This window comes from Copidosoma floridanum, unplaced genomic scaffold (genome assembly GCF_036245765.1).
Source record: "Copidosoma floridanum isolate Cflo_tuat_1 unplaced genomic scaffold, Cflo_Japanese_pri ptg000033l, whole genome shotgun sequence".
NCBI lineage: Eukaryota > Metazoa > Arthropoda > Insecta > Hymenoptera > Encyrtidae > Copidosoma > Copidosoma floridanum.
The window spans coordinates 2,345,244-2,361,038 of NW_028321910.1; the positions used below are offsets into that span (position 1 = coordinate 2,345,244).

General features: G+C 31.5%; 1 protein-coding gene across 1 annotated transcript in view; it reads right to left on the minus strand.

Moving 5' to 3' along the window:
- The window catches only part of fdl (fused lobes), a 414,401-nt gene that overhangs the window by 62,212 nt on the left and 336,394 nt on the right, over positions 1–15,795 (minus strand). The window contains exons 7-8 of the mRNA XM_089597549.1: positions 14,099–14,400; positions 13,584–14,011 (exon numbers count right to left, since the gene is read on the minus strand). Of these exons, the coding sequence (XP_089453675.1) occupies positions 13,584–14,011; positions 14,099–14,400 (730 nt within the window). The remainder of the gene's footprint in view (positions 1–13,583; positions 14,012–14,098; positions 14,401–15,795) is intronic.

Genomic DNA, 15,795 nt, shown 5'->3' on the forward strand with positions numbered 1-15,795 from the left:
AGAATACTTCAATATCCTATTATGCTGACCCTCAATTTCGTGGGCCTTAAATGTAATTAGTTTACCTTATTTATTACCTTAATATATTACCTTAACCTTAGTTCGACTATCTGAATTGAAATTTCTAATGAAACATTAATTACCAGCAATAAATTTTATAATTCTTTCAATATACTTTTTTTGTAGCTATTTAAAATAAACCACGTAATACAGCTGAAACAGTATCAAACATAATCCAATTTATTAAATAAGAAACTCTTATTATTTTCTGGAGTGCCCTGTATAACAAGCTTTTAATCTAAGCCTTATTTAACTTAGCGATTGGGGTGGTTAATAATTATACATCAATCACCAATCTCTTAAGTCTCATTGAAATAAGATATCAATTAATAAAAACAATTGTTTTAGTTACTTATACATTACTTTTAAAATTTTCGTATGTATTTTCGTAATAAGTAGTTTTTTAAAGTGAGAATTCCTGAGGTATTTGACGACTGTAATTTGGAATGTTTTGATTTTTTCCAAACATGAAACAGACAAAATAATAGAAGCTAGATAAATAAATAACAAATTTAGAATTTTTGGTGGGTATAATTACTTATTTTATCTTAAGACTTTGTTGAAAAAAGTACCTCAATTGATGTAGTTAACTTCAAGAAAAATTGCTCAAAATTATAATGCAAGGTAGTTCAATAAAAAAAAAAGAAAAAAAAAAAGCATATGAGATAAAAATTCTGAGATTTTATTTTTGAAGACAATTTATTTTATTTGGTAAATTTAAAAAACTATTTGTATAAATTAACCATTGCATTTATTTTTACATTTAAAATATCTTGCAATAAGCAACTTTAAGTAGAAGTTTAGTGGAATCGTTGTAGGTCACTGTAGCTATGTTGTACAGACTTCGTTTAGGTACTTTTCCAGTCCCCCCCCTCCCTATCCAAATAATCACTGTTTTTTCATTAAATGATAGGTTATTCACAGTATAACAATCTTCTTAGTAAATTATGATGTAAAAATAATTTTTTTTTTACAAAAAACACAGATTTTAATTTAAAAATCGATTTTGGAATAGTGATTTTATATAGCAAACGTTTTTAGTTACCGTAAAATTATTTAAGTATATTTCCGATAGTACAATAAATTGCAATAAAATTTAATCACAACAATCCACAAATCATATAAAAACTGCTCACATTGTAACTGTACGAAACGATAAACAGTTAAACCGATAGTTAAACTAACAACTATAAAATTTGATCACAACAATTAACAAGTTATCAAAAAATGACGTACATTTTAACTGTAAGTAATAATAAATATTAAAACCGACTAATAACAATAAAATTATTAAACACCATGTATGTATGTGTTTGCAACGTATATGCGCATATCCACGTAAAAGTTGCGCCTGCATGTTAATTAGTATGTTACAGTTTTACGTGCTTATCAGTAAATGGTATAAAAAGAATCTTTTCCGACATAATACAAAAGACACTGCACTATGTGACATACTCTACCTCGGAAATATGCAAAACAAGCGTCATATCGATGGTTGAGAGAAAGATAATTCCAGCGTGACGTCACTCCATGTTATTTCAAATGGAGTGACGTCACGCTGGAGTTGTCTTCCTCTCAAGCATCGATATGTCATTCCAAAATAGAGTGTGATACGAGTAGGTGTATAACGAGTCTTCCCTCTCTTTGGTTAATTTCTATATCATAATTCATGTTAGAGGTTTGTTTACTGCAGAAGCTAAGAAGATTCATGCAAAAAAGTATATTGTTGGGGGGGGGGTTATTCTAAAAAAAGTACCATGGTATTTTTCTTGAAAACTATGATATCCCCTTGAAAATAGCTTCAAACAAAACTAAAATGATAGGTAAGTTTAACATGTTGAGTTCATATTTTGTAAGAAATTTCTGAACCTTTATACACACTGGCAATAAATAGTATTCTTCCTAATAATTTTGTAGCCTTGACAAGTTCTGAAATTGAAGTATACAAATAGTAAAGTCTCTTTTTTGTGTAGCATACATTTTGTGTGATATTCGTAGTACAATACTGTTTGGTACTCGTGCTTTAAAAAAATCAGACTTAGTCATATTTACTCCTGACTGGTACTTCATACAAATCTCACGTCAAATACAGTTATGCCTTGCTATGTTAAAAGTATATAAAATTGTTATGGCTAAAGTCAATATTACTTAGCTTGATTTTGTTAAAATACGAGTACTAAACAGTTTTATCCGACGAATATCATAGAAAATGTACCAGAATTGAAAAAAAATTCACCGTTTATATATTTTAATTTCAGAACTTTTTAAGACTACAGATTTATTATAAAGAATGCTATTCATTGTTAGTACGTACCAAAGTTAAAAAATTCATTACAAAATATGAACTTAACACATCAAACTTACCGAATATTTTAGTTTTGTTGAAATTTATTTTCAAGGAAATATATAATAACTCAGAATTTCAAGCTTATTAGAAAATACAACAATACCTCGAAAAAATTTTCAAGGAGAGCAAAAAATGTGTATGAAAGTAAAATGTTAGCAAAATGTGATAGAGAAGATTGTGGTCTCTCATTAAAAATAAAATTACTAATAACAAAACCAAAGTAGACGGTAATAATAATAATGTAAAGAATGCTGATTGTTATGATATTTATAATAAAATTTAAATTGCTAAGGAGATTAATCAAGATTTTAGTACACTGGAGATTAAAACAACTATGAATATTCAAGAACTAAGAATTAAAATTAATTTGAAGCAAGAACCATTGTCACTTTTCATGAGCTCCTGTTCTGTAAGTGAGATATTAGATGTCACAACAACACTTAAGGAGGTTCAATTTCTCACTTATAGTCCACGCGGCGCTCACTATGGTTTAGTACGTCTTCTATCTTTCTCACTTTTCTGTGACAACATAACCTTTTATAGTTTCTGCCTCGGTTATTAATTAATTTCTGCTTCTACTTGTACCTTTAAGATGTTCAATAAAATTATATACCATAATTATAAATTTATTTATTATTGATAACATTTTCATCTAAAGTTCATTGTTGATAAGCAAGATAAATGCAATAGAAGCCCTTCAAGAGATGACAGCTCATAAGCCTACGTGTAAGAATTGGCTAAATATAAATATAATTACTCGGCTCTTAGGAACCCTCGTGCCTTCAAATTCTTACAGAATGATTCTATAATTTTATTCATTTGTATACAAATTTTTATTCAATTCTCATTATTAATTCATTTACCGACAGACCTACCTTAATACTAAGAAGGAAAGTGTAGGTAGGTTGCATGATGATGTCATGAAATCGTTAAGCATGTACCTCAACCTACCACTCAGTTACATATTAAATAGATGTTATGAAAAAGGGTATTGGCCAAGATATCTCAGAAGATCAGATGTTATACCGATTTTTAAAGGAAGTGATAGGCATCAGTCTGCCAATTACATGCCAATATCTTCGATCTCAAACTTTGCGAAAATTGTTGAAACATTAATTTACAGTCGGTTGTTCAGTTTTTGACTTCTAATAAACTTGTATCAGATAAACAATATGGATTCCAAAAGAAAAAAGGCTGTCCTGATGCTTTTGCCTCATTAAATAATTATATAAATACAGAACGTGGCTTATCAAAACCAACTGCAGCAGGGGTTCAATCGGGGCATTCGATATACGAGATATCAAATCGAACACTCGCAATCTCATCATCGTCACTTGACGGTAAGTGAGTACGCTTCTGTCACCCTCTCCCGCTCTGTTATTTAACCTTATCCAAACATAATAATTTCTTACATGAAAATGCTGCAAAACGTCAGCTGCTCAGCAGGAGTAGGAGTAGGAGGGGGGCGGGAAATTATTATGACCGTGAGATGATTAATGATGATGAAGATGATCATGATGATGATGATGACGATGATGATAATGATGATGATGATGAGACGCACATTCGTCGTAACGTTAAGGGACGGTGAAGATGACAACTAGAAGGACGAGAAACAGGATATCATATTTTCGAAATACATGATACAACACAATTGCTAATGTATAAGATTTATGTTGCTCTTGAATAATATTACATAGTTTTCTTCTTAATTAAATATTTTGCTTGAAAATATTATAGTAGCCAGTTTTTATGGCATAAAACACGTAGATCAAACAAATACAATATACTTAAAACTATAAAATAGAAAATTAAGACAAGTAAACAGCAACTAGACTTACAGTGACATATCTTATAAATATTCAATTTAAAATAAATTTTTTATAAATATAATCCCATTTTGTACTAAAAAAACTATTTTTTTCTACGTAGATCAAACAGTTTTTACCTATCTTTTATTTTGCTTGTATTAAATAAAAAAAAAAATTTTGTTCAAACGAAATTATATTAAAATTGTTTTTAAGAAACTGTTTATATATTTTAAATACATAGTATAGTTTACACTTAAATTCAAAGAAAAATATTTATACTGAGATGTATAATTGTTATTATTGGTATAATTATCTTTGTTAATTTTATGTATTACAGCATTACGTTCTGACCATTAAAAAAACTTCCTTAAAGAGTAGGTTGTTATACTTATTAACGGTTTAGTATTATTGTTGTGCAAAGCTAAAAACTGTAATAACATACTTTAAGCGCTGATATAAGTATACTTTCAAAAAAAAAAGTTTAAAGCCTACAAAGGCATAACTATAATAACCAAACATATCGTTTCGTATGAAGTTGTTGAAGTTAACAGTCCAACATTATTATAAAAATTTGACCAACTCAAGCTTGTTAAGATGTATGATTTAGAATAATCTGAATATTTGTATTACTCCAGACAAAACCCACCCTTACTCTGATTAATTATTCATAACTTGATTTTTTAAGGACAAGTTTGGATTTTTGGAGCGCAGTAAATCATTTTTTTTTTTCAAGCTTTTCGTTAGCTCCAGTATAGCTTCAGTATTTTCTACAATTACTCCAGTTGGTGTGCTCAAGGTTTTTGCTGTAAAGAATTCATAAAGTATTAGTACATGTACAACAAAACTAATTATGAGTACAATAGCAACTATTCATCGTAAGAGTTACATTTTTTTTGGTTCCACATGGACACATATTGTTGGAACTTATTTGTGTACGAACACCCGTAACGCTGAGTAGTTGGTGTACTTTGAATTTCTATTGACCCTGTTATTCTTGTATTATCATTACTGTCTTTTTCAGTTTTTTTTGTTCTGGCAGATATTAATGAATTACCTGCAAATGTCATATTGTGGTTCAAAAAATAATGCACAGGATTGTTATTTACATTAAATAATTTATGTATTGCAGATGTCATGATGTTAAATTAAAATTCATTGACCAGTAGTGATTTCTGTTTTGTATGATAGCAGTTCGATGTTTTTGTTTTTTGTTTGTGCTTTTGAGTTATCTTATTCGCTGTTTGATGGAGCTAATGTACGCAACGGCGTCGAATATGTAGCAGCTACTGCACCGCAGTCGTCTGAAATTATTTTTTTTTTACATATATTTTACGAGACACCGATAAATTATTATAATTAAAAATCTTTTTTTACCAGCTTTTGGGTCTTCTTTCTGTAATTTCATTGTAGCTGTCTCCTTTATTCCGAGTTCAACATCAGGAACAGAGTCCAACTTTATATACTACAATATTTTCCAGTTTTTTGAGGTTTTTTTTTCGTTTTTAGTCACACCGACTTCTGGTATGACAGCCATTCCATTACTATGACTTTTCCCAACAATGTTTTCTACCAGCTGCGAAACATGACCTAGTTTAATGTCGCGACACGCTTTATCCGTTGATTTTGTTTTGTTCCCAGTGCTATTGTTTTTTGCTGTCAATGCAGCTGAATGTTTTCTAAATTTCAGCTTTGAATATTGCCAGTGCTGTAAAGATAAAAACAATGGTAATGACAATAACTATCAAATAGGTGTACATTATGCGTATTTTTGTTTCCAGCCTTGGTTTGCACAACACTTTTTTTTCCACCAGTTATTAAGACTGGTTCTACAGCCTCTTTCCAACCATTATCTTTTTTTCGCCATCCATTCCATCCCTTTAATTTATTTCATGCGAGATCTTTGTTATTATGAAGATAGTGTAACAAGACCAGTGTTTCATCTTTGGACCATCTGCACGACCTGTGAATAATAATTGACATTGAGAATATAAACTAATGGGAAAATTAAGTCGAGACGTAACTCTAATGCGTAAATATAGTATATTACGTACGAATTCACAAAGGCTTCGATTTACGAGCTAAGAGGTTTACGGCAAGAGCCGTAACGAGGTTTGTAAAGAAGCCTTTTCGTACAAGTTTCGTATACTATTTTTCCGCCTGAAAACCCAAAATCAAGCGGCAAAGGTGACTTTGAGATTAGAAGGCGGAGAATAAATGTATGGAAATTCTATCGTTATTAGTATGGTGCACTTGTAATCTGACGAAAAGAAGCATAATAAGTATTGCTTACTTGGTAGAATACAGTACTAACTCCAAGAAAATCTTTTATACATGCCAAACAAAAATAATATCATGACTTTTCTACGAATCAGCATAACATTAATCCTGTATATCAGCAGGAAATCGCGAGCACTCTTACGTCTTGGGAGGTAATGTAACCTCTTTAAAATGTTGGTATAAATAAGCAAGTAAACATACGTTACTTACGGCGTCACGTTTGCTCTTGCTTTTTCTTTTTGCTTTGGCATGGTATCGTGGCAATGACAGTCTACTTATTACACAAAACCGTGCTCAAGAGGTCCGGGTGGCTGGCTCGTCACATTCGAAGTGTGCACATACAATGTACAGGGAAGTGGCAAGAAAAGACGCTGATACCATGATCCCATACACTAAACAACTCACAGTGTGAGAAGCTGAACGGTACCATGTGGTATGATGTCAATAGTCGTCACAACACGAGCCTGCCCGGTGTACGACGTCACATCGTGGCGTGGCGTGTAACGCGCTTATGGAACGTTCCAAAAGCGAAAGTTATTCACGCGCGTGGCGCGCTAGTTTAAAAGGCGATATTTCATAAAAAAACATAAAAATGTCCCTTACATTGCATCACAGTGATGTTGATTTTGAAAAGCTGAGCAAATTAGGCGGCATTTTCATGTTTCTTTATGAAATATCGCCTTAAACTAGCGCGCCGCGCGCGTGAAAGATTTTTGCAACGCTCCATAATGTTAAGTTGACCACGCGCCCCTCGCGCGCGCATTATTGGAATAGCCTCACTGTAAACGCACATGCCGGTACATACTAACCACCGAGCCCGCAATGTTGCCAGATCATCAGGTAGTATGACGAGATATAAATTCTGTGTGTGCACTTTCATGCAAAAGGGCAGTGGCAGTTAGCAGTATACTGAGTATACAAATACAAGGAATTACGTGCCTGCCATTTATACACAAAATTACACGTGTTGTCTTACATCTGTATTTGGGTTCTGTGCAGCCTGCATAAAAGTTAGCATAAATTTATTATTTAGCATAATTTTTCGTGTGTAAATGCAATACAAATATTTTTTGTATATCCAATACTTTCTGGGAGTATAAGCTACATTGTTTTAAAAATACTAGCAATATTGTACGGAAGCACCTACAGGCCATTTTTTCTCAGATACATTTCGTAACGATGTAAAAGAATATTTTTTCATGCTTGTTTTAATGTATTTCTATGTCATTGTTAACTTGCTTTTGAAACATTAATCCTCAAAAGTATGAGTTACTTCTTTTTTGCTTTGTTTGACATTACTCTATAGCTTTTTATCAGGCTCTTAGTGTGAATCGCAGACAGTTTCAAAGTACTGGTCAGGTTATGTTGTGCATGGAAATCTTTTTTATTGTTTTTACATGTGGCTCAATATATTTGTTTGTGAATTACTTATTCTATAAATTTATTTGTATTATCATACACATGTTCGATCACGTTCAGAACAATTCAATGCAATCACTATGTACTTTTTCATAGTCATCATTTCAGTTATTATTACTTTTGAAATCTCACTTATCTCAGCTTATCTTATGCTTGCTACAGCAATACCATATATAATTTTGACATTATTACATTCAAGAGTGCATTTATGAAGCACCACAGCAGAAGCCGTTGGTGCTATACAGATAATTTTTTTCAAAAGATTCACTGACTGTGTAATTTACAAACTTTTCCTATTACTTTGTGATAATGCATTCAATAATATTAGATTCACTTAATCTGAGTAATAACGAAAAGAAGTTTTTTAAAAAAAATCAGTTTCACTATAATAAATTATACATACAACTTTGAGCAATGTACATTATTTTTTTTGGTATAAAAAAATTACAAAACGTTCACATGGCAGCCTAGCGATCACGACAAGTTGGCTCTGTACACTCAGAGTATACACTATTTGTTAATAACAATTACATACTGTTAGATTGCGTGCATCAATTAGTTAAGTAATACCTTTCCTATAATTACAGATACCTACTTCATCATGATGGCTGCAGTTGGATATGTGGACAACGACGACTGGGAAATTATGAATTTTGCTCAGCAAAATCGGCTTATTTGACAGTTTTTGCGAGACGTCAGCGAGCCATTTACAATTGGATATAACAATTTTCGACGTCTCTATAGGATGCCACCCTACGTGGCAATGATTTTAATTGAACACCTTGAACCATTTCTCACTAGCACTGAGAACAGCGTTCCCATACCCCTACAAGTACTTGCTATTTTACGGTTTTTTTCGACTGGTCTTATCAAGCAGCCATTTCTCAGGATTTCCTTCACCCTATGTCGCAGTCAGTGTTCAGCAAGTATCTGCATCTTTTGGTGCCCGCAATAAATCAGTTGGCTGCAGATTTTATTGTTTTTCTGCGAAATCGCATGAAAAAACAAGTGATCTCTGACAGGTAATTCAAAACCTTAGTAATTAATTATAAATTAAGTTTTGTTTTAATTTTAAATTGTAATGTGTTAAAGGTTTCAAGTACGAACACGATTTACTGGTGTGCTCGGCGCAGTTGACGGCACACTAATTATTATCTGTTCTCCAACTGAGCATGAGGAAGCGTATGTTGATCACAAGCAAAACCATTCTATGAACGGGCAAGTAGTAAGATATAACAAAAAAGTTTAAAAGATAAAATTTTTGTTTTGTGATAAATTGTTATATATTTTTAAAATTTTAATAAGGAAAAATAGTTTTTATCACATCACTTTAAATGAGACCCCCCACACATATAGATATTTATTTATAATACGTGTAAGTGTAGTAATTACGATATTATCACATTTTATAATAATGTTATTAGGTCTTTGATTCAGATTACATTATCATGTCCCTAAGAATTGCCAGCGGAAATACAAATGATCAGTTTTTATGGGCGTATTCTGACGTACAAAGAAGTATGTATAGCCTCCGTGCAAATAACAAAGTTCGTCTAAACGACGGCAAATTGTTTCTACTGGGTAATAAAAATTCTTATTTGTAACGTCAAAAACAATACTTCATCATTTACTAACTATTTAATTAAATAATAAAAAAAAATTTCCCGTCTCTGGTTTTTCAATTTGAAAAGCGGATTCTGGATATACACCATCTTCGGTGTTACTAACACCTATAGTAGACGCTGTGTATGGAACAGCTGATTTTAGATACTCAGATGCTGTTCGTCGTGGTCGTTCTGGGGTGGAACATATCGGAAGGAATCTGAAAGCAATGTTTTCGCTGCATACATAGCGAACGTACTCTTCATTATGCACCACACTTTGTCTCCCAGATAACAACAGCATCAGGAGTTTTGTATAACTTTTAAGACACCATGGAAATTAATCAATATTATACTTATTAGATCAGTAATAAAACAATTGTATTTCATGGCTGCCATTAAATTGTAGGGTAAAGATGCCTGTTCCACCAGAAATTAATGCAAATGATGCAAATCCAGCGTACCAACCAGTATTGATTAATGAGTACAGAGCAGGTTTATTTGAACGTCGAGAAATAATTCGAAAGTTTTTTTTAGTATATGAGTAAATTTATAAGTGTAGTAGCACAATGTTTATTCTGACGTTTTTGAGGCACAAATGTTAAATACATTTTTAGTGCTGCATGCTAAAGAATGTACCAATACATATAATAATTTATCGGTGTCTCGTAAAATATATGTAAAAAAAAAATAATTTCAGACGACTGCGGTGCAGTAGCTGCTACATATTCGACGCCGTTGCGTACATTAGCTCCATTAAACAGCGAATAAGATAACTCAGCAGCACAAACAAAAAACAAAAACATCGAACTGCTATCATACAAAACGGAAACCACTACTGGTCAATGAATTTTAATTTAACATCATGACATCTGCAATACATAAATTATTTAATGTAAATAACAATCCTGTGCATTATTTTTTGAACAACAATGTGACATTTGCAGGTAATTCATTAATATCTGCCAGAACAAAAAAAAATGAAAAAGACAGTAATGATAATACAAGAATAACAGGGTCAATAGAAATTCAAAGTACACCAACTGGTTCCAGCAGAACTAGAAACAAAAGCATCTAGTGTTAAAAATGTAATTTGAACAGTGGAAAACGCCGATACAAGTACAAGACTATTACATTATTTAATAAACTGTCACACAAGCTAAAAGTTTTAAAAAATATTAAAGGGAAAAGAGATAAAAAGAAATTAAAAGAATAGTGTATAAGATTTTAAATAACGATATAAATAAGATTACTAAATTAAAAATCCTTTGGTCGTACTTTATTGCTATGTAAATTTTGTTTGTAAAAAAAAACAACTGCATTGTTTCTCTTTTAACTTCCTTTTGTTAGACAGAGAGAATTTTTTTTTGAAGTTTTAAAATCGTCACTCACGTGTACAGACACACTCAATGCCTCCTTGCTGAAATGTATTTAGTTTTAGTTTGATATTAACATACAATTATAGATTTAGTAAGAAAAGAAGTCTTAGAAAGCTATAAATTCATTATTATATCTATGTACATTATGTGATAAACATATGAATAAATAAATAAAATTTTCATAACTATTGATAAAAAAATGTTACTGCAACTCTTTTGCATTCATGTAAAAATATAAATTAATAAGTAAAAATAGTTGCAACACGGGTAAATATCAAGCGTAAGAGTTCTATCTATTTGTTAACATTGCAAAATTGAATTTAATAAAAATTGGGGTCCAATTAAAAAATAAGAGATTCTCATATTGTCATATTATAGTTTTGAAGTTTTTTAACAAATTTGAATAAGTCAATCTAGCCATACTGTAAGAATCAGGGCAGCCTAATGAATTTTTCAATTAGTAGTCAAATTTAAATACTAAATCTGGTTGACTTTCAGTAATTGCTTAACAAAAAAATGTTCAATGTCTTCTGATCATAATACGAAGCAAATCAAGCTATTGTCGTAGTCACAGACAAATTTGTATGGTACGCTTTATCCACTCATCTGTAAATACTTTTAGACAAATATAAAAGAAAAATGTTGTTACTAACTTATTTACACTGCTGTTTCCAAGTTACTTTTTTGCCGTCAAAGTTGTGATATCTCTATAAAAACAATAGTTATTTTAAACAAAAGTAAAAAATTAGGCAAGTTTGACGTGTTACTATTAGTTACGTAAACTATTGGTTCTTTATAATAGTAATTAAAAATAAATTTGATGTAATTATACTGTTTAACTAAGAAAATAATTTCAAATTGTGCGTTTTTCCTTACCATACCTATGTAACTATTACATAAAAGTTACAAGTATACCTAATTATTGATATTTATCATAAAATAGAAAATATCATTAAATTAATGGCAGACCGCTTACTAATAAAGAATCAAAAATAACAATGTCCTTTTTCTTAAGAGTTGTATAACAGCATTTTGTATTAAGTATTGTTTTTACAGAGTAAAATACTCAAAAAAGTTTTCAATACAACTTCTGACGGACAAAGTTATACATACAATCGATTAAAAAAAATTAAGTTTCGTATTTCATATTAGATTCCAACGTACAAAAAGTTTTTGAAAAATTTTAACTTCTCCATCACACTTCATCATCACTTCTGCAAAGCGTTATGATTAGTATAAACACAAGAAAAATTTTTTGTATGACTAAGTCGATTAAAAAAATGAATCTTACGTGTTAAACAAAGTGGTGCGATAACTCTCATAAAATAATTATAGTCTTTTTTTTATAAATATCATACAAATTTCAACAAAGGTTCTGCCTTGTCAGCATTTTGAGTCGGAGTGGATGTTGTAGCTGCTTACAGGATTTGGCCAATGCCGTTTGATAATTACTGATAAAAACCTCACCTTTTGTGAATCAAAGGATATGCAGTAGCTTTATTACGAACACACTGATGGTATAACTATCCAAGCTCATTTATTAATTTTTTAAACAATTCACGAGCTAAGTCTTGTAAGGGTATCTCTCTTGGGTTAAATACCACATCTCTTAAGCTTTATAATAAATTTTATAAGTAAACTTTTAATTGAGCTATATATATATATGTACAGGTAGCTCCATTAGTTTCATGTTGTGTGACTTGGCAATGAGACTCCTACAAGAAAAATGTCTAAATACTCTTGGTTTTGCAGTACCTTTATATTACACGAACGTCAATGTACCTGTTATGTACTAGTACTTTAGTATTTGATGATAAATTTAAATCGTGACATTCGTAGTCACTGATTAAATATCTTAGGCAGTGCCAAAGGTGCTTATTATGCAATAAATTCTAAGAATAAAGTGTTCCTAGTGCGATTGTTTTTCTTAAAAAATTGTTGTGAAGCCTGACGAGGACCTTGAACTTTTATTCTGTACGGGCCAAAACTTTGTTCAAGAGATAAAAAGTTTTGACAGTAGAATCATCTGCGTCTACAACTTATTTATTATTGTCATCTGCTAACATTTGAGTTATTTAACGCATATAATTATTATTAGTATTATAATTATTATAATTATTATTCTTGTTATTATCATTATCATTATCGTTATTATCTATTTACTTTTAAAAAAAAAATGTTAACAAAGACTTATTTTCATGGATCTTGTCATTAGGTAAAACTATTCATATAAATTATGAAAATTAAGTATAACACTAAACATTTTATAAATTAGAATTGTTACAGTCTTTCTCCATCCCTATCTTCGTTTTTTACAAATTAAAATTGTTGGTTCATTCCAAGATATAAATTTCTTTATATTAACCATGGTACTACTGATTTTTGCTTTTATTCTCGTTAGTCTTAATATTTCATCATGATCAAAAATTTGTACACGTTTACATTATACATTGTTGTCTAACTAGAATAAAAAATTATATGAGATAAGAAACTGTAAAAAATAGATACTTTAACACACTTCCTTGGTATTTTTTTTTTTTTTTTTGGTTCTTTTCAAAATACTAGGATATTAGAATAAGCTATGGCTATATATATTCTATATATCCTACGCGTATTGTTGTTTACTTCCATTCTTATGGACACCTTCACGGTAAATAAATGTTATACAACTTTTTTGGCAGAAACTTACCACAATCTTTCAGCAAGCGCTGATGCTCTAGGCCATAGTCGAGGTCCCAGAGAGGTCTTGCCAAGCTGTTCGCTCCAGAGAGCTGCCTCACCACCCATCACCAGATGCTGCTGTGCTGACGGATAGTCTCGCCATGGTCGGTGATTGTAGACAGTTTGCCAAGTGCGGTACTCTCCACAGGCGGCTTCACCAGTTTCTCGCCACCGGCCAAAGCCGCAGTCTAGGTACCAGGCATCGACGTGTGAAATTATAACTCGAAAACCATCCTCAAGAAGATCAGGCGTATCAGGCCAGTTACTGCCACCCCAGGATTGGATCACATGTACTGAGGAGTCAAGATATTGTGTGACATAGGGTCTTTTGGTTAATGGAGAGCTCCAGAGGATCACGGCTTGAGGCGGCTTACCTTGATTGGCGCGTGTTAATCGCTGTAGAGTATAGAGAAATGGTTTAGTTGTTATTTATTTATTTATTTATTGTTTGCTTCGATTCCTGAATACTTAAGTTTAGCGTACCCAATAAAGCTTTCTTTCGAATTCAGCCCAAAGTATGTGATAATCCGATATGTTTTGAGCTTGCATAGCAGCTGTGATGTTTTTATACTGAGCCCAGCAGTCAAGGTTGACCTCATCACCACCCATATGGATGATGTCACGTACGTCCGTCAGATCTAATAGTTCCCTGTACAAACCTTCTAGGATCTTATATGAGTTTTCGTTAATAGGATTCAGCTGACCACAGTTGGGTTCACCACAGTAGGACGACCATGGTTGTTGATCTACGCACAACACTAATTCGCCCAGGCCGTGGTTTGGACCTGTATAATATATATTTATGATTTAATTAACTTCTCATGACATGCCATGGCCACAGACAAAAAATTTTCTTACTCTAATTTTGTAAAAAATATTATTATGATTATTAGTTAAAAATTATAGTATATTGAGGGAAAGTTTCAGTATAATTTGATTCACATTCATATAAATATAATGCATACGTATTTTTTTCATTAATACACCGATAAACTACATCGTATCTTTCAAAGCACATTTTTTGATGCAATAAATTTTTTTGATGTAAGACCATTTATTTTCTTAACGAAAGTCACTTCATCATGGCTTTGCCCGCTTTCTATGCATGGTGTTAAATTTTAAATTTTTGTGGTATTATTTATATATCTTACGAAATTTCAGAATTTACTACATTTTTAGCTTATTCTTAACCAAGTCACATTAGCATTACTTGTTTATTAGAAGTACCTGATTATGAAGTCCAACATATATTTGTCAGTGCGAGAGAAAATCTGAGCCTTAATCCATTTTACAATGTCTAACTGTAGGGCTTGCTAATATAAATATCGAATGAAACTTTATTGGAGTATTGGAGTCACTTAGCACTACTTGTTTTAAACACTAAAATATTTCAAAGTGTGATATAAACTATTATAAATAACCAGTGATATTGTATCTTGTATATTGTTGAAGAGATGTGAGTTAAGGGGGTGCGCGAAATAATAAAAAACGAGTATTACAAGTTAAACAAAAAGTTTATTTAATAAAAACTGCCTACCGACGTAGAACACAACAGATACAATTCACAGACCTTACAGACTTACAACCGACTTATCAGACAAAGACAATGAAGCTAGAAACGACGAGAGGTGTGGAAGGCACGGTGGCTTACACTGTACTAACTACAGGGCCCGCAAGTATCACCTTGCCTGTGGCGCTGACTCACACACTATATATACAGCCTATTGAAAAGTCGTACATGCCAACAATTGTATTAAGATTCCAACGTATACTAGATTCAGGGTTTTGACGTATCCTGTGTTTCTATAATCTTAACCTTGGTTGTTCCTTTTCTGTAATTACTATCCTATTTTTTTAAGTATACAAGTCTTTCATGCAAGCTCCTTACAAAAATTTTACCTAGATTAAAATTAAAAAATCTGCCACCTCGAATATTAGGTATCGTTCTATTCTTCACACTAAATAATCATCGAAGAAACTGTGAAAATAAAAAGAATGCAATTTTAATATTTTTGAATTAAATCTGCGCTTCTTCCCTTAGGTATAACAGAAAAAAAGTTATACCACCCAGCATCTTATACCACTATTCCAGATACCTAAGCATACGATTAATAAGATAGGAGCATATAAGAAAGAAAAACATGATTTTTATGTATGTTAACGATTTAAGTAATACAATC